Here is a 20,222-nt window from a genome sequence, read left to right on the forward strand (position 1 = left end):
TCCTGTCCACTTGTTTGACAGACTTCATACAAGAGGTACACAAATTGACAAAGCAGGACAGGTGCTCAGAAAACTGTTATCACTCCCAGTTCTGTTCTTGTGGCATATCCAAGAGCTGCTTTGTGTGTTGGTGTGTCCTGGTTGTTTAATACTTGCAGCTAGCCAGTTTTTTCATATAAACACCCATTTCTTTTCCTCCAACCCACACAGCAGGTTAGCTGCTGCACAGAACGACTGACATACCTGACTGAAGCTCAGCAGAACAGTTTGCTCTGCTCAGGTGCAGCCAGTCTGAACAGCAACACACAGCTTCAGCTGAGGCTTCTGCCATGAAGTTCTAGAGCACTGAGAGATGAGACTTGGTTCTGTAATACATTCTATTCAATTGTGTGTAACTCAGAGCAAACCAGGTTTTAAAAAAAGACAAGAAGAACCATGTTAGAAGGAACCATCTCACAAAGGAAGATGGACAATCTATTAGCCCTTGGCAAGCTAAACAATCATGTACACAAAACAACAAGCTGTACAAAACTGAAAGGAGACGGCAAAGGGATCTGTAAGGCTTTCTGTATTCTTATTCTCCTAGCTCAACACTCCTTGTGACCTTGTTCTGGAAAAGCTTCAGGGTCACATCAGGACAGCAAGGAATTCTTCTCCAATATGTGCAAAACTCAAATTTGTAAAGGGTTAAAATTCCAAAGATAAAAACCAAACTGAAGGCCAAACAGAATCACTGGCTAAAATACTTCTTCCACGACCAAGAGACTGAAGTTGGGGTATATTTGAAAACATATTCCAAACTTTTAAAATAAACTAGTCCTTTCTGACACACAAAGATTTGTTGAGGAAAAATAACGGAGAATGCTTCTGGTGAATGCTTTCCTTTCCATCATATTCTTATTTGTTGACAGACTTACTCACAGTGACTTCTTGTCATTTTTATCTCTCTGACTTGTTTGTATCTCCTTTGTCTCTCTTTTTGTATCAAGAATCATCCTGACCAGGGGCTCTTATACTGCCTTGACAGAAATTTGACATGGAAGTGGTATCCAACAAGAAGTTGGAGCTCAGAGATAGGGAAGAGGTATTTTAAAAATCTATACATAAATAGTACATTGAATGTTTTAGGGATCTACTTCCAGGCTATGTTACAAACAACGTCTGGTGTCACGCCATGATCCTAAGTCACCTATATAAAATCAGTGACAGCTAGACTCCACCAAAATGCTGCACCTTCTTCGTGACTTTGAAAAGCCAACAAGTTGTCTCTTCTGAGCAAGATACCCTGGTTAAGAAGACCCAAGATCAACTGCTTTGTCTATAAACCAAAATGGACAGAAATGACAGATGGCCTTTGGTAAAAAGAGCTTCAGATAGGAAGAGAACATGGGAAAGAAAAACATCTCTTAAATGCTGAATGCCACAGAATTTAGCTTTACAGATCTGGACTGAAACCATTTGTTTTACAGGTACAGCATCTTCTGATGTGGCATTTCTACCTCGACAGCACATGCTGACTGCAGGACAAGTAACATGTGCTGCATGTGACAGAATCCAGTCCAGTCCCTCGCCATGACTGTGGCTGGGTGACCTTGGAAGATGACAGCAGATTCAGGAAAGCCATCGGTTTTCAGACCAGTACTCATAGCTGATCTTGGGACTGTTTTGGAGATGGAGCTGTTGTCACGACGACAGTGGAAACTGCTTTACTTGAGCCAGACACCGTTCCCTGCTGCAGATGGGAGGCTGGAACTGTTTGAATTCGCACCTGTTTGAAATGGAAAGAAAAAAATTCAACTCGTGTCAAGAACAACCTGGTGCCACACAGCACCTGCATCACACTGATAAATGATTGCTTCTGCTGCTGACAAAATTTCAGTTACGTGAACAAGATCAAACACCAAAACATATCAGAAACAGAATGTGGCACAAGAAGATCGCTGCATCCACGACTCATGTGGGAGGGTGGCAAGAGATCTCAAGATCAGACAGGAAGAACTAAAACCTAGTGTGAGTAAAAACTGACATATCAGCTGCTATGACAAGTTTTCTGAGGAAGAACTTCACTCCATTGGATGCTTCACTTCTCAAGACTTATTATTAGCAGCTCTCAAGGAAGGTTACCTTTCTGAAACCAAACACTAAGTTTCCAGACAGCAAAATGGTTACACAAAGAAGCAATGTGGTTTCTTCAAGAAATGGAGGCCTGCAGAAGCCAAAGAGCAAAGCACAACATAGGAAGTCAGGGTACAGAAACAATCCTTCAGTCAACCAGAAATGACAGGACTCCTGGTTTTCCATTCATTATACCATCAGTACTTCACAAACATTTAAAAACCATAACTGGATGTAAGGAAGGAAAAGGAAACGATGCAGTGCATGTGCTCAATACAGACAAGCTGTGCACCTGCACTTCTCATGGAAGCCCATGCATCTATCAGATGTCCTCATGAAGATGTTCAGTCATCACAAAGCAAATGAGGGAATCATTCTTCATGCCATTACCTGTGTGGCTTGGCCTTGCTGCTGCAGCTGCTGCAGTTGCTGTGCAGTCAGAAAACTCACTGGTTTGTTCCCAGCAATCAGTTTTGTCCCTGCTGGCATCGTAGTCAGGATGATATTTCTGCCCAACCCACTGATGCTAAGGAAAGAGAATTGTTGAAAGGTTAATAAACAGTACAGCAGGCTATGTCTTTTATGAATTGTTTTTCAGTTGCTAGGAGATTAAATGACTTAGCTAATTTACTAATGGTTTTAATTATTTTTGTTTCACAACAATGGCAAATACACAAGTGAAAAGTTTATGTCAACGTTTCTCACGGTTAGGGAGAATGACTTTATCACATGGACTAAACCCTCTAACTCTGGACCGTGTTTGTTACTGGGCTAGTCTGATCAGACCTGAACACTTCCCAGCGAATGCAGAGAATAGCTGAGCACACAATGTTCTGCCTTGAAATATGAACCAAGGGAGATACTACCAGAATTCATGGAAGAATAAACAGAAAGACAACAATACCTGAACGCCACAGGGATTTGCACTGAGGCAGTTAACACTGCACTAGTTTCTTTGACAGAGAGATGCCCTCAGATTACAAACAATTTTAGGTATGTCACCAGGTTAATTCTTGCTCAAACAAAGAACTAATCTATTATAAACTAAACTATTATAGTTGGCTTAAAAGCAAATATTATTATTTTCTTCCCTGTATTGTTAGAATCCACATCTCAGTGCACCTAAACAAGGACTGCATTCTTTGCCAGACTCCACATTCAGTTTCTTGCTGTTAGTGGTCCTTTCAACAGACTTCAAATCTCTACCATCCTCTGCTTGCTAGATCCCCAGGAACCTAATTGCACAGAGAACCTCCTCAGTCTATTTCCAAACAAAACTACTAGGTGGAAGGTACTCACTTGGCCCCCAGGTTGCCCTTGATGATGGGGGCAGTCACCACGCTCTTGCCTTTCACTGGCTGGCTGATCACTGACAGAGGCACTGTTATTCGGGCTGGTAGTTTACCCTAGAGAAGTTGAAAATACATGAGAAGCCACAGGGAATGCAGCAGAGAAACTGCTTGGCAACAGGCAGTTGCCATTCAGCTTGCTTTTCAGCATCCTGGGAATAGAAACCAAAGCAGTGTTGCTGATGTAATCTGCAGTCTAATTGAAATTCACCTCCAACTGATTCACTTCACAGCTGCCCCAGTCCTGCAAATCCCTTTCATCTTTGCACCACAGTATTTCTCTGTGAAGGAGCATTGCATTTGCCCATCATTTTTATCCTTATGAAACTATGGTAATGTCAATTAACTTACTCAACTTTCACAACACTGTTTACATTGCATTCAGCTTTGGGCATTAAAACCACTGGTAATAGCCATTAAACCAATGAACTGGTAACTTGGTAAAAATGTTTATACAAGTGAAGAGCAATTCTGCTTGGGACACTATTCCAAAAAAGGTGGTTTCAGAAGCATGAGGCAAGATGCTGAACTGCATCTAGTGGTGAGGACTTCAGATAAACCCAATTTATTTCACTCACTGTCTCAAAAGGAGTTTTTGGAAGACACACAGTTAACTGTATTCTGGTCATTCAATACTTAGCTGCAATTCCAACACCACAAAATCAGTTGTGGACTCACATTCTACACTACTTAATTTGACCTTCTGCAGATGTAAGAGGTTTTTAGAGATAAGCCATCAGTAATAAACCAGCACTCCCTTTTCTCTGCCAACTCCAGAAAAACCTCAGCATTACTTACTGCCTGTGATGTGGATACAACCGTGGTGCTGACAGGAACCTGGCGCACAGCAGTACCTCCTGTGCCTATAGTTATGGGAGTCCCAGCAGCTCCTGAGGCAACAGCAACTGCTTTGGACACTGTGGCGCTCACGGTTGGTAAGGAGACAGCTGAGGTATGGACTGAGCCAGGCACGCTCACTGCTGCAGAAGAAGGTACTTGCTTAGAGTGAGCAGCTACGGCAATCGTCTGCCCAGCTTTGGGTGGCATCACCCCCAGCCCTTGGACGATTCTTATGGTAGCAGCTGGCTTGGCCTCAGTGGATGCCACTGTAGTAATGGCTTTGCTCTTCTGATCCGCCACAGTCATGCCTAGAGCAGGCATCAGTCTGAAAGCAGAACTCGCTGGCTCTGCAGTCTTTAAGTCAGGAGTCACTTTAACCACCGTGCTTCCAGCTGGACTGGAAGAAGAAGATGAGGCCGTGCTGGTCTTGGCCGGAGAATCAGCAGTCTGGACAGGATTGGATGTCACGTGCAACGTTGCAGAAATGCCCTTCCCACTAGCACTGCTTCCAGCAGCTGCTGTGAAGAGGTCCTGAGTCAGTTTGACAGTAGTGACTTGAGATTTGGCCAGGGTGGCCATCATGTCCGGGGTGATTCGCAGCACTGTCTGTCCCTTCGCATCTGTGGTGATTGAGGAGGGGGGCAGGCGCAGCACATCTTTTCCTTGGATCCGAAAATTGGTGGCTGTAAGTGGGATGCTGCTTCCAGGCTGGGTCTTCATGCCAAGCTGCCCTGTAATAGCCACCTGGAAAAGACCAGAGAACCAGATTTGTTGCATCAAACTGGAGCACAGTCCAGGGCACAGTAAAACAAGAGTAAAACTTCCAACAGGTTGATGTTTGCTCAGTGTTCTTTTCCTCTTCAGCAGGTTGCTAAGTGCTTACTGCACTCCTGAAAATAGTTTTGGTTGCTTGCTACACAGCATTCACAAAATCAAGTGTTCTGGAAATTGTTTCTTCTTCAAATAAAAGGAATGGAAAAAAAGAACAACAGGTGCAGATTCTAAGTTAAAGAGCCTGCACTAACATATTCTTTACCTGCACATGAAAATGGGGCTAAAACACAGCAAACCAGCAATTGCCTGAGTCTGCATGGTCAATCAACTGGTACACGATGGCTAACTATTCCTCTCACTTTCTTTTCACATCTGCATGCACATCTGTCACGACAAATGTTAAACAACTGGGACATGCAGTTTGCTCTCATCTCTCCTCCCTCTCACCTGCTTGATGATATTCTGGCCAGCTACATTCTGGATGACAGTGGTAGAGGAGGTACTTGTAGCAGAACTGCCTGGAGAGCTGGTTACTGCCTTTACAGCAGGACTGGGTGCTGCAGACAGTCCTGTCACAGTGATGCCTGTCTGTCCTGTCACAGAGGTTCCTTGTCTTTGCACCTGTACTGGGCTGGTTTGAGCTTTTACTGGTAAAGTCATCACAGCCTACAGCAAAACAAAGAGGCAGCTTATGAGCAGACTAACACAACCCTAACAGACTAATACACAGTGCTTTTGTCTCATGCCTTAGCTTGCAAATTCTGTATTTTTTAGTGTAACACACAAACTGATGCTGCCACATAAACTGGCAACGGAAACAAAAAAGGGGGCACAGAACAGTAGTTGTGCACAGCTGTTAACAATGCTCTGTTCCTGCAGCTGCACCAAACTAGAGAGACCCACAGGCAAACATCAGAGCAACTGCAGCATTTCCAAGCACCCAGTCTCACCTGAGGCAGTACTTTGGTTTGCGTGGCTGTAGCTGGGACACGGATCTGAGGCACTGATGTAGGCTGCTGCTGCTGCTGCTGCTGCTGCTGCTGCTGCTGTGTTACCACTGGGGCTTGAGACACAGCTGGGAGGCTGGACTGGGCACTGACCACTCGGACCTGCGGCAATACTGACGATGCAGTGTGACTTACCACCCTGCTGGGAGGTGGCTGCTGCCCAGACTGGGTCTGTGAACTCTGGGCTGTGGAAAGCAACGTCCCAAGCTGTGGCATGGTAGGGGATGAAACCAGAAGAACGCTACAGAAAAGATAAAGCCAGTAGGTCAGCAAAGGTGTAGATGACCGAGAAAGAACCAGTAATATTCACAAGTGTAAGACAGAAACAGAGCATACCTTTGGCTGGGTTTTGCTGGCTCTGATCCAGCATTAGGTACACTCTTGCTCACCACAGACACTGGTGGGGGTGAAATAGGGGTTGCTGGTAGTGCTGGTGCAGTAGGTGTCACAGGAGTCACGGGAGTTGGCGGCATGCTGGAGTCACTGAGGCTCAGCTGACTGGGCTCTGACGTGCTGCTGGGGAGTGCTTTCACAGAGCTCTCCTTGTTACTAGATTTCTGCAAAGGAACCAAGTCAAACTGAAAGTTTTTACAGAAATGGTTGTCATTGTTGCACTGTAAGGAGAACGGACTGAGCACTTTGAACAACTAGAAAATTACAAATGATGCCATGGTGCAGAATCCTGAAATCACAGACATCTGTCTTTCTGCCTTCCTCAGCGGCAGCCACAAGTGGGCTGGTCAGTTTGGCTGTTCCTGTTCTAAGGGAGAAGTGCCTCTCAGCACTGAGAAACGTTCATAACAGTCAGATGTCCACTCTGGTTAATTTGCCAGCTGTGACTATTTTACAGATATTTGGTATCAATGCCAAAAAATAAAAGAAAGACATGCAAATCCTCACAGCTTCAGCACAGGAAGAGGCATGTTTCACATGCCCTGCTACAGATTGATCTCAAAAGATCTAAAGAGACCACTTCTGAGAGAAGGAGCACAAATCCTGTTGACCTTCCTGCCAAGATCAATGTGGGTAATATGGGGAGAAGCAAAGTTCCCTCTTTTCTTTTACATTCTGTGCACTGGTACCAGACTAACTCTCACATACGTGTACAGAAAGGAAATTAAATGAATAGGTGGCAAATTTCACCAGCCTCAATAGATGCAAAATTTACAGATTAAGTTAAATCCATATCTCATTCTCAATCACAAATCCATGCCAATCTGTGCAAAGGAATTTACCACTTTTGCTGGAGGTTTTGGCTTCTGCTGGAGAGCCTTCTTGGCCTTTGCTGCAGCAGCTTGAGCCTGGTGGATCCGTTCTGCAAGTACAAGTTAAAAAGAAAGTTAAAGAAGAGTTAAAGAACACAAACAAATGTGCTTAAGAAAGTGGCCACCTCTCAGTTCATCTTCAGGCAAGAAACACAACACACATCCACGCAGGTACATGTAATAGCACATAAAAAAAGGCAAAATAAAATTAGCCCAAAAGGCTGAAATGAAGATGTGCTGAAGTTGTCAATGTACATGCATCTGCAGTTCTTGCACAAAGAATGCTATTTTTCTACCAAACACTCACTATCAACTAACATACTGCTCTGCAAGACTGTATGCTGCTGGGCAAATATTAGCAAAGACTAGAGTAAAAAAGCTAGACTGATGAATTAGCGTTCATTATTCAACTAGGATGGAGAAGCTCAAAAGCACAGCAAATGCTCTTGAAAAAACAGGGTGAAACATGTGGGCATTTTCAGTGGTGTGGGTAAGGATGCACAGGGCAGTCCCACCAAGGCAGGCTTACCAAACTCTTCCTCACTCCTGTTCCGGTGCAGGTAGATCCACAACTTGCGTCCGATGTCGTATTTGACACAGGGATCTTTCTCATAATGCAGTCGATCCAGAGCTCCACTAACAACAGTGTTAACCTGAAAATTCAGAATTCACTGTATTACAGCAGGTCCCTGTTGGGGCAGCTGGGGGTCACGTGCAGAAAAGTCAAACCCATTCAGCATTAAACCAGGGCAAGTCGCTGGCAATCTAAATGCAAGAAATGACTAGGAGCAGAAGTTGCACTGCAGGGTGCTGCCTGCCCTCTTGGATTAAATGGAGCTTCAACAAATCCAAGGGCTCTGAAAAATCGACTGTTTCTGAATCTGTTCTGTAAGCAGCTGCATGCATGATGTGTTGTAAATTCTGGGTCTTTTTTCCCAGATGACATTCAACTTACTTGAGCACTCGTGACATCAGGAGCTAGGAACTGGGAATCTTTAAGCAGCTCACAAATTTCAGCACGAGTTCCTTCTCCGTTAGGAAGCCGAGCAGCAGCATCACGAACTGAAGTAGAAAATCAGAGCTTAAACTTCCAGCCCTAGAGAAGCAGTGGTATTCAAATAATTCAGCAGATATGTTTCTGTATGCCTTTCTCCTCTCCACTGTACAACGCCCTCTCAGTCAGCAAAATCTAGTCCCAGTGATCCCTCAGAGCCCCTGATGTCTGTAGGAGCAGAGATTACAAATGATCATTTTAAAGTACACTGACTGTGCTGGTGTGGAGCCAGGAGCAATGAACACAGGGACCAGCACTCAACTTCACAATGCCCCAACTTCACAACAGCACACTTAAGCCACTATTCTTTGTCTTGCAGTTATCTGAGCCTTAGCTCCCACCAGCCTCGTGAGCTCTCCTCTGCATTTCCCATTTTCTCTCAGAAAAGAAGTAAAACACAGCTGTCTTCTGTTCTTGTAGTCAACTCCAGCTCCCAGCATTTCATCACCATTATTTCAGGTCTTTTTTTCTTCTTCATTTATGTCCTATCAGTCCATCCACCTTTTTCTTTCACGACGTAGATTCCTAAAGTCATTGTTTGGGTGGACAAATGTGCCTTTTAATTAGTAAATAAACAACTGTCAGAGCATGCAATCGCCTTACCGAGGGACAAGATGGTGACATATGCTGGTCTGTCTGATCGCAGGAGAGAATGCTCTCGGGCTTTGTTTAATGATGTTTCCTTGTCAAAGACCCCCTTCACAGGACCAACAACCGACTCGAAGCCGTGCATACGGAAGGTGAAAGCTTTGTGGGGCTGGCTGTAACGGAAACGCTCCTGTTTTGAAACAAGAGGAGTGAATTTAGCAGGATACAAATCACAGAATGGTTGGGTGGAAGGGACCTCGAGGATCACAGATCTCCAACCCCCTGCCACAAGCAGGGCCACCAATCTCCTCATTTAATACCAGCCCAGGCTGCCCAGAGCCCCATCCAACCTGGCCTCAAACACCTCCAGGGATGGACGGGGCATCACAGCCTTTCTGGGCAGCTGTGCCAGCACCTCACCGCTCTCTATAAAGAATTTAAACAGAGCAAAGTCTTGAGGCTTGTAACTGATACTGTAATACAGGCTAAGTTACTATCATTCTCTAGATAGTTCCTTAAGTAAACACTTAAACAGTGTAGAACAAACACAGTTCAGGTCAATTAATTTACCTGATACCCATTGGAAACATAGGGGCTTTTGAAATAAGCAGTTAGGACATGCTGTTAGCAAGTTCTATCTGAGGCTGAAACACCCGCTTCAATAAGAAGGAACACATGAATCATCTGTACCAACAAACTTTTTAGAGAGTACACAATTCTCAAACAATTCTCAAAATACAAACTGTCTTCCTTCAATGGCCAACTCTTAGGAAGATTCTCTTTTTACCTGCTCCTGGAATACACGTTTCTCCTCTCCAGTGCTAGGTCGGACTACGTAGTCAGTCCTTCTGAAACAAAGACCACCATCAGTTTTGAGCAACAAACCCACAGTACTCCCAAAACCTGTCCCAAAGGATTAGCCACCTCACTGCAAATTCTTCTGGCACCAAAGAAAAGGCTCTGAAAGCACTTATGCTGGTATAAATAATCCCGCAGAGACCACGAAATATTCTTTACAGTCTACCTGAAAGTAAGCAAGGATTTTAAGCAATCCAGTAACGAGGATACATGTTGGATCAGAGGTCTCTTTGGGTTTGCAGTGTCCAATTATTTCATCTATAAACTACAAATTCCCTCCTGACACATGATGCAAAATTTTCCTTTGAAGTAACCAGCTCTAGAGGTACAAGGACCAAACCTCCCAGCTTCAGCACACACTGTGAAAGTTTAAAAGCAGAATTGTACACTTACACTCTAGGAATTGGCATTGTGGCATCTGAGCTGTCTTCATTTTCCTATCAAAGAAACAGAAATGTCAGTGTTGGATACAACCCAGTCAGGCTTTGTGCTGCTGAAAGGCCATTTTCTTCTGACTCACTTTGAAGAAAGTCTGGTCCTTGGTCTCCAACCAGAGCTGAAACAGTGCTGCCAATTCCTTCTCATGATCTTGGCAAGAACCTAGTCCAAAAACCAAGAAACATAAGAAATGAAAATTATTTGTTACGAAGCCAGCTGCTCGCAGTTTCCAGTCACCTCCTGCTCTCTTCTAACCTCACGTGTCACCATCACAAGGCACCTTACATACTTCACAGATGCTCCAGTTTCACTACTTGAACACATTCAGGCACAGCAAAGGGCTGCAATCTAATAAATGCCCTGTGCTGATATGAAGGACAATGCTTCACCCCCAGAACAGCAGACAAGACATTGCTTGCAATACTTGACACGTGCAGCTGGTCTCCACTTCCCAAAGTAAATGCAGTCAGCAAGACCCAGGCAGAAACAAGTGTCTACATAACCTGCACCAAAGACTAGCAAAAGGACTGGAGGAATACCACAGAATAACAGAATCATTAATGTTGACCTCTAAGATCACCAAGTCCAACCTGACTCCAAAACTTTGCCAGTTTAAACCTGTGAATATGACCAAGGGTCACAATAGCTGAGAATAGAAAAATCTGCCTAGTAGCTGAAGTAAAAAATGCAAAGCATCTGTAATTCACACAATATGAGCCTGGGCAAATTTATTCTTAATTTGCTCTTCAGTTCCTGCTTGTAAAATGAGAATAAACTCAGCCTGCTTCACAGAGAAGCTTAAATTATTTATAATTGTAATTAAGAATTAGACTGAATAATCAGAAAGCATGCTCTACAGCATGGAAAATATGGAAGTGTTCAGAAAGATCTGAAGGGTGACAAACAGCTATGCCAGCAACATAAAGGAAGAAAGGCTCAGTGCCTTTGATCACTTACTCTTTCTACTGCTGAAAATAATGCCTAGCAAAAGTACTGAATGTAAACCTCATTTCTGCTCAGCCAAAATACAAAAGGCCCAACCACTGAAATGGTGGATCTGCTGGACTTCATCTCTGGGCTACAAGGAAAACAGAAGAGTTCTGGGGAAAACAAATGATCTTTACTACAGTGGAAATCATAGAGAAGTGCAAATTACCGAGCAACTTCCACTGCTGAGTTTTTTCCTTGAATTCAACGAAAGGTGAGAAGCTGGATGGAACATCTACAAAGAGAGATGCGCAGTTCAGAATCATCACACACCAACACAATCCCTGCAGTTCCACAGCTGCAATGCAAACTGTTGAGTCAGACTCACAGTGACAGCATTTCAAGTGCTTACATCCCCAAATGCACACCTGCCCAACGGGAAGGTCAGCATCTCCTGAGTAACAGTGCAATCCCAAGAACAGAACAGGGTAACAACCCTGTCAGCTCCAAGCTGTCAGATGAGATCCCAGGAACTTTACTGCATGGTGGCTATCCATGGGCACACGTTGAAACAAACTTGAGATTCACAGTAATCACCATCATGCATCCATTCTGCAAAGGCCACTGCAATCCACACTGTCCCTCCACTTAAAACTAAGCAAATCAGCACCACAGAATAAATTAGTTTGAAAGGAACCAGTGGAGCTTAGCTGGCCCAAGCCCCAGGTAAAAGCTGGGCCAACTTCCATGTTTCCAGTGGATTGCTCAGAGCAGCATCTTATTTATTTGTCATTATCTCCAAAGGCAACCACAGCTCTTTGCACCTGCTTCAAACATGCTGCCTTACAGACACAGTTTAAACAGGAGAAACAGCCTGTTTCAGTTTCACATTCATTTGAATCAAGCTGGGTCTTACCCACTATCCTCATACAAAGTCTACCACAGTCAAGAAAGAAACCTAAGACCTATTACAGAAACACTGTAAGCAATACAACGACTTACTGTACTGATGAATTAAAGACTGACTGAAGCTATAATACAAACCAGCACTGATTAGAACAAATGCACAAGCACCATTAATATTTCTGACAGCTATTCTTACCTCTGCTGTCACCTGTCAGATACTGCAAGGCAGGTAAAACCAGTTCAGACCAATTAGGGGCAAAGGAGAACCAGGTATTCAGTGCACTGGCAGGAGAAGTTTGCCAATCTATAACTTTATCCTCAAGCTGGAAAGAAAAAACAAGCATTCTGTTAAACATTGAATGACCTAAGCTATGAATGCTCGAATAGCAACCAAAACAGCCAAACATTTAATGGGAAAAAAAGATTCCACACTGACAAAAAAAGATCACCTGACTTTTTCAAGTAACTGTAAGATGGTATTTCAGAAAACAGACAGCAAAAACAGGGAAATAACTCCCCCCCATCACCAGGCTTAATACACAGAATTTATGTAATCATGGCCTGAACAGCAGATATGGAAAGACTCACAAAGGCAGGTGATTAAATGCATGAGAGTCGTTACAAACAGATGTGGGTTCTCATTTTTTAATATGGAACCACACAGGATGTGATTTACAGCAAGATGCTTCCGGACAAAATCTCTGTTACACAGCTACAAAAAACTCTGCACTCTAATTCTACTTTCTGCAAAGATTCTTAACCATGTGGGTGGTTCTCACCACAGAGAGACTGGCAGGACCTTCCAGAAACAGTATCTCCAGCAGAAGGAAGAAGAAGCTGGAAGATATTTCATTGACTCCAAGGCATGGCTTCATCTCTTCAAGAGGTCTTCAAATGAAAGAACACACAAGCAGAGTGTGAGCATCCTGAGTTTGAGATCACACATCATACAAAGCACATCTTCATGTACAGAGTATATGGAGCTGAACATCCTCCAAGCAGTACAGAGCATTCAGGGCATTCAGAAGCACTTACTCCTCTTTGACAGATGACAGAGGAATGGGGGAATGGTCCTGAGACAGTGATGGGATCCCATGTGCACCGCTGAAAGAATCAGCCAAATCTTCCACCTCTGACTTAACGACCTTCAGCTTCTTCTTCTTTTTGTCATCCTTTTCCTTCACCTTTTTCTTGAAGGTTGCAAGGTCAAATAAAGCTTCAGAAATGATAAAAGGTAAGAAAAAACAACAAGAAAGCATCTTACTATATTTCAGTGGGGACCATAAAATAACAACATCATTAAACATATATTCAAAACCACACATGAAACAAACTTATTCACTATCTGCTCATCCCATCCTCCTATTCCCACCTGTCTGTTTTTTTTTATCCCTCAACAGGAAAATCCCAGTTTCTATGCCAACATACATGAAATTAGAAAAGCGAAGGTAACAGCCCAGAGCAGGCATATAAATTAATTTAAAACCAATTAGCTGGAAGCACATTCAATGGAAACTGGGATTGCCTGTGTGCAATCCAAACTTACAATCCCACAGCAGCTAGCCAGGTATGCAAAGAGCAAAAGAATACAACACTCAGCAGAGCCTACCTCCATCCTTAGATTTCCCAGTCACAGAACACCCCATGTTTATGCAGTGGGCAAGCACTGCTTCCAGCCACTGACCTGCTAAGGAACCTTTCCTGCCAGCATTTACACGAGTCATAATGTCCTCGAGAGTAATATCTGCTGTCACCAAGTCCGGGTGGTCCTACATGGGACAAGGGGACAGAAAGGAAAGTCAGGAATGGATAAAATGCTGTGTTAGCAACAAAGATACAGAAGAAAATCAAACAGTGAAACGCCTCAACCCTGTCTGGGATCAGCTTAAAAAGTGAATCACTACAACAGAAACAGGGAAGTCTTCAATCCCCAAGTGGAAAATGTTGTGTCTCAACAACACACGGTGGAAGTTACAGAATACTTCTAAGCAGGTAACCATGCCCACGGGGTGCACATATCCATCAACAATTACACGTGTGATGGTATGAACTGAAGGTGGCCACACGCCCTCCTTGTCAGACCCCAAGATTTCCTGTTCTCTTACAGGTTGGTATTTTCTCTTCTCACGGTGTTTCCTCAGCATCATCTTCAGATCACTCTCACCAAGTTCTATTCTGTCTGCAGTGAAAAAAGTCAGAGATAAGATGCCTTTCTTGTTTTGCTTGGTTACTTTACAGACTCAGAATGCAATTTTCTATTCATTCTCACTCTCAAAACCTCCAACTTACAGTAAATAAATATCCCTTGATAATCGGAAGCTCTTTTCATCGACCAGTTTGTTACAACAGTTTCTATCTTTGTTCATTAGGTTTCACTGCTAACGCAGGTATGGAAGTGAAAAGAAGTGAGCACCAAAGGCTCTGCAGCCCTGCTTACAGTAACCTTCAGAGGAATTCCCTTGCCACATACAGCTAAACAGTTACAACTGTACCATGCTACTGCTTCAATCATCAAGGACAAAAAAACAACAAAAAAATCAGCAATATTAAACAAACTGCAGACCCTGTGTTAAAATACTATTATTTTTTCAAGTGAAAACAAAGCATGAGAAGATTTGGATACTGTGGGGACTACACAATTGAAGTATTACACGATTTCTCATGAAACAACAGATTCTCACAGATTTATTGCAGTCTCTCAGAGGATTCTCAAAGTAATCCTCACACCTCAATCCTTATTGAGGTCGGTATACCCCAACACCGAGGTTGTTTCTCACCTGCTGTTCTCATGTCCATGGTTGACAGTGTGGGTATCACCCTCAGGGGAACCGGTGGACTGGGACAACGTGAAGGAGAGCTTGGGGGCCAGGAGCTTAGATCTTCAATAAACAAAACAATCAAATAAATTTCTGCAAGTCTTATCAGCCCCAAACACAGCTAATCCTGTCCCTCAGTGCTTGTTAAAGGGCAGTCAGTAACACTGGAGTTCACCTCTCATTCCTCTACCAAATATGTTATCCTCACTTTAAAAAAAAAAAAGCCTTTTTCTCTATTCACAACTCACATCCTCACTGCAGCCCAGGGCATTACCTTCTTCATCAGAAGACAAAGCAGTATCTCCACACTCCTCTTTCACTTCCCTCAGAATCTTCAAGTAGCGCCGATGCGTGCGTTTCTCCCGCTCCTCTGCGTCATACGATGGTGAGAAATGCTTTCTCTTCAGGATCATATCAGGGCCTCCTTTCCTAGCTAACTCCAGCAAGTGCTAGAAGAGAAGATATGCATGGTGTTACTTATCTCAGTTACAGCTCTGTAAGTTGGAATGGCCAAGCTATGTGCAACCCCTGCAAAGTATCAGAATTTGTTGGCAGTTCTAAAATCAGCATTATAAACAATCGTTCAAGCAGAGGGGAAGAAGAAGAGATCTAGTAAGAGATTTCTGCGTCTTCCTTGGTATGTAAAACACTGCACTACCACAGACCAGCAATACGTGGACTGTTCAGGACACAAACCACTGGTCTGAGATGTACTGTGCAGTTTGCACACCTAATGAAACATGAAAAACTTCCCTTGTGAGAGCTACAGAGGAAATCAGCTCCTGCACGGTTCTGTGTTCATTTCCCACGTTCATTAACTGTGGGGCATTTTATACAGACTTCCCTCTTCACCCACCTCAATGTTTAAGCTTAATGCAACAATAAGCAAGCATTTACAAAGGATATATTTCAGTTGGCAGATTGGCTGACAGCAGTATCCATACAAGACTTTAGAGATCCTAAGCTGTTCTACTGTTTCCAACGAAGCAGTGGGTTTGTAAGGCTTTGTTAGCAAACTTCTGGTTTCACAATGACAAATGTAGAAAAATCACAGCAGATTGACTCGTTAAAATACAGTGAAAAAAAGCAAATCAAGGGTGAGGTGGGCGCAAAAAGGACATGACACAAACGAGAGCTCTGAGAATTTTAAAACCTAAGTTTGAGGTGCATCTTTGCAAACAGAACTTTTAGCATTCTTATTTTACACAGACCACTGGAAAAGAAGATAAAAGGAGGAGACTGGAGAATTGCGAATGCACAGACACCAAGGCACACTGCTGGAAAGACAGCCTGCCAGTTACAGAGCACAAGAAAGCGATGGCTGCGCCCCGAAGCCACTCACATTGCGGGAAGCAAGGATCTGCTTGAGCAGCCTGTAGAAGTACTGCTGCTGAGAGCTCAGGTAGCGTTTGTACTGCGACTTCAAACACAGCTGCCGGTACTTCACAACTTCGGGATTGAAGTGCCCATCTGTGGTACAGAGGTAAAAATTCCTTCAGTTTTCGGCCTGAGAACTTAACTCTGATAACACACCACAATTACTGTGCTCACTGACCCCGGAAGAGTTTCTGGGCAATGTGCAGTGGGTTTCCAAAGCGGAAGTTTTCGCCGCTGAACAACGCAGAGATGATTTTGTTCTGATGCTCGCGGTTGTTTTCAGGAAAGTGAGGCAAGAACGTTTTGAGGTGTTCTTGCTGTGCATCTGTCAGCACCTCCTGCCACGTAGACAGGCTGACAACCTCAAAGAAGATCTCGGGCTAAACAAGGGAAATAACAACAATGAGAAAAAATGCATACGCATCTTTAGCAGCTTAAGCTCCTAAGGCTTTCTCTGGTTAAGTAACACAAGGCTGTCTCACACCGAACAAAACAACACTGCACAGAAGTTGAGGAAATAAATGAGATTGGTAGCAAGAAAATTCTGTTCCTCTGTGATCCCCACAATAGGAGTTAAAACACGCTGTTCGTCAAGGCTCTGCAAACACAAAGCACTACTCACGTCCTCCAGAAGGTCCTCGGGCAGACTGACTCTGGTTGTACCCAGCAGGCAGTCCTCCATGATCCGCGCCCCATTTCCGTCCCCGCATGGCCCCAGCTCCAAGGGGTCTGTCAGCATGTGATCCAGAGAGTCCATTCTTCTCTTTCCAGCTCCTGAACAACAGCAGCAAAACCCTCAGCACACCCACCAGCCCCAGAGCTCCCAAAACAGCTACGCCCCACACTGACAACATCTGAGGGGTCACATTTGATGAAGCAGCTGTTTAAACGCAAATCACACCATCAATCCAAGGGACACAACCAGAGGGAATCACAAAAGGATGTTCAACTGCAGCACACACTGTGCCAACGGAGGAATGCTTTTCCTCACACTGCTTCCTATGTGCAGAAGCTGCCACGTATGGAATGAAGCATCACGATAAAGTGACTACATTCATCTTTTTGGAGAGTCTTTGATACGCAAACCGAAATACTGAAACTAAGTTCAAGCTTTCCACAAGCTCTGTTTGCAGGCAGGGGTTGATGGAGGGCCCTGCTCCCCTCACACTGGACTTGGAAACAGCTGCGCAGCTCAGCTCTCGTCTCCGTTGGCTTTCTGCAGAGGCCGAAGGGGAGGAAGCACGCAGAGCAAGTGAAGGGGAAGAAAAAAAAAAAAACAGGACAAAAATGGGTATTTCACACTGAACTGCCCGAGCTTCCCATCGCACGGCACGCAGAGGACAGCGGTTGGGCGCTGAGCAGAGACGACCGCCCCGCCAGGCGCCCGACCGCGGGCACTGCGGCACGCACCGCCGGGGGGCTTCGGCGGGTCGCCTGTCCCGCACCGAGGCTGCCTCCCCCGCGCCCGGGCCGCCTCCTTACCTCAGCGGAACCCGCACGGCTCCTCCACCGGCAGCGAGGCCGGGGAGCCGCCGCCTGGTAAGCACCCGGCCTGCCGGAGCTGCTCCCGCCGAGGCGCGGCCCGGAGTTGCCGGCCGTTTCCCTCAGCCCCCTCACGGCCCCCGAACCGGAAGTCAGAAGGCAGCCGCACCGGAAGTGGTGAGGCGCCTGGCGCTCTCGGCGCATGCGCCAAAGCACAGCTGCTGCGCCTGCGCAGTGCTGCCCTGTGGGGCAGGCTCCATCGAGCCGCATCTAAGAAAGGATTTTTTTTCTCCCCCCGCACCCCCTCCTGTCTCTCGGTGACAATGGACAGTTTTCTTAATTAACACTTAATTAAAAGCCCCACCCCTTCCCTACAGTGCAGGGGAACATTCACAGCAGCCCACAGAAACCACAGCCTTTAAAAAAAAAAAAAAAAAAAAAAGATTTATTACTTTTGTTTTTACATCTGCCAGGTAGCACAAGACTATTAACACTAACAGTCACCGAATGTACAATGAACATACACATTTAAATAATGGCAGGCAGAACACTGTGGGAAAGAGCTGAGCTCCGTCCCCAGTGCCCAAGCAGTCAGACAGCTCATTTCAGGGTGGTTTTTTTTTTGGGGGGGGGTAGTGGAGAACAAAAACAAAACCACAACAGAATCCGACCCGGAACACCACACAGAAAAGCATGAGCCCAAGCAGAGCCCACGGCAATTCCCATCTTTGAGCAGGTAGCAGTGCTGCAGAGTTAAGCTCCAGGAGGGCATTGTTTTAAAAGACAGATCTCTGGGGTGGCTCTGGTTAAAAAACAATTATAAATCCTATGTCTTCTGCACTGCAGAAGTTGGAAAAAACCCATGCAAACTGTTGTCTTTGTCTTCTTTCTTTTTAATGGCCAGTCCTGCAGCACAACTGCTCTGCAGAGCTGTTCAGCTTTCCCCCCCACACTCTGGGAAGTCACTGTACTTAATTACTTTGGAATGAAAATTCACACTACTTGATTTCCAGACATGCTTCTCCCTCCACAAAGCATCAGTTTGACTGAGGACACGATGAATCACTTAATGCTGGTGTCAAGCTGATGGCTTGAGTACACTGCTATTGCTGTGGGACAGAGCAGAAGTTTCAATACAGCAGGGATGAGTTCAAAGATGCCATTTTACAACTGTTTCCTGGAACACTCTGCACTTTTCAGCTTTGAAAAACTGGTACAAGAGCAAGCATCCTCATTCTGCAACCCTCCACAAAGTTGAATAAAGCAAAGTTGATGGTGTTTTTTTTTTTAATTTCACATTTGCAAAATCATTAAAGTTTGATACCAAAGATTTCAGGCTTTAAGACTTTAAAAATGCTCCTGTAGAGCAGCATCCATTTGCAATTATTTTATTTCCCAGTCTTCTACTTTCCTGCTGCTCATACCACACGTGTGACTTTTGTTCATGCAGCAGACCCTTTCCTAAAAAGGGACACTGAGGCAAAGCCAGTATGAAGAGCTCCTTTCTATTCTCCCATACAAACACTGCAATGGCCTGCCATTTAAAAAGTGCTCAGCAACGTGATTTCAAATGAATCCAGGGGAATCACAGCTGCTTGGCTGCACTGCGAAAGTAGATGAGCTCCCAAATGCACAGAACCAAGACTCATCACTGCACATGACTAAATGGGAGCTCAGGTCTTCAACGCCTTACCGATCTCATTAATGCCCCAATTATTAATTAATGCCCCACTACCGTGGCTGCGAGAAGAGAAGTGAAATCCCAGGCACAAATTCATCTACACTTTGGCAAATCACTTCAAAGCTACCTTGAAACAGTTCTGGACTGGCCAGTATTTTAATCAGGGTTTCTCATCATGCACAGTCACTATTTCCACGCCGTATTCATAGATACGATATTCACCAAGGGAATACATGCTACAAGGCTTTGCCAGCAAGTCACAAGACATCTGCTTTCCAAGTCTGAGCAGTAAGTTCTCTCATATCCAAGAGCTTTGCCTCCGTAAGGCCTGGCACCACAACCTGTGTACATGTGTAACACTGCTCACATGATTCAACTCCATCTCAATCTGTAGAAGCAATTACACCAGAGTTCCAGATTTGCACTCAACGCAGCGTTAAGAGAAAATTAAAAAACTGAGATCCTCTTTTAGTTCTTCTGGCCTTTCTCAAGGGCCATTACGACAAAACTTCTCTGCTTTCAACTCTATAAATAAACTTATCCTGTTATGCACTGATATTCTGGAATGAGGCTCCAAGCAGAACGAATGAACATTTAGACAGATATAGTACAGCCCATCAGCAGTATAGATGGTGTTGTAATCATACTCTTGCAAATACCAAAAAGCATTAAATAACCAACCAACACGACCTGTGAAGGAGAATTACGTAAGAAAAAAACCCACTGCCTTCTAAGAAAAATAAAC

The 20,222-nt window shown here is 44.5% G+C and overlaps 1 protein-coding gene across 1 annotated transcript; it reads right to left on the reverse strand.

Moving 5' to 3' along the window:
* Positions 1 to 1,642: 1,642 nt before the first annotated feature.
* NFRKB (nuclear factor related to kappaB binding protein) lies at positions 1,643 to 17,106 on the reverse strand (the record flags this gene model as incomplete). Its single annotated transcript, XM_079545915.1, has 25 exons — positions 16,937 to 17,106; positions 16,493 to 16,694; positions 16,280 to 16,407; positions 15,212 to 15,386; positions 14,899 to 15,000; positions 14,227 to 14,300; positions 13,806 to 13,890; positions 13,157 to 13,337; positions 12,901 to 13,009; positions 12,318 to 12,444; positions 11,445 to 11,510; positions 10,371 to 10,450; positions 10,244 to 10,287; positions 9,780 to 9,840; positions 9,008 to 9,182; positions 8,306 to 8,412; positions 7,880 to 8,003; positions 7,321 to 7,400; positions 6,422 to 6,642; positions 6,029 to 6,326; positions 5,526 to 5,744; positions 4,263 to 5,048; positions 3,415 to 3,521; positions 2,506 to 2,641; positions 1,643 to 1,768 (listed from the first exon to the last, which is right to left on the reverse strand). The coding sequence occupies exons 1-25, from the start codon at positions 17,069 to 17,071 to the stop codon at positions 1,643 to 1,645; spliced, it is 3,948 nt and encodes a 1,315-aa protein (XP_079402041.1). The 5' UTR covers positions 17,072 to 17,106.
* Positions 17,107 to 20,222: the final 3,116 nt, after the last annotated feature.

Source organism: Tetrao urogallus (assembly GCF_951394365.1).
Source record: "Tetrao urogallus genome assembly, chromosome: 22".
Classification (NCBI taxonomy): Eukaryota; Metazoa; Chordata; class Aves; order Galliformes; family Phasianidae; genus Tetrao; species Tetrao urogallus.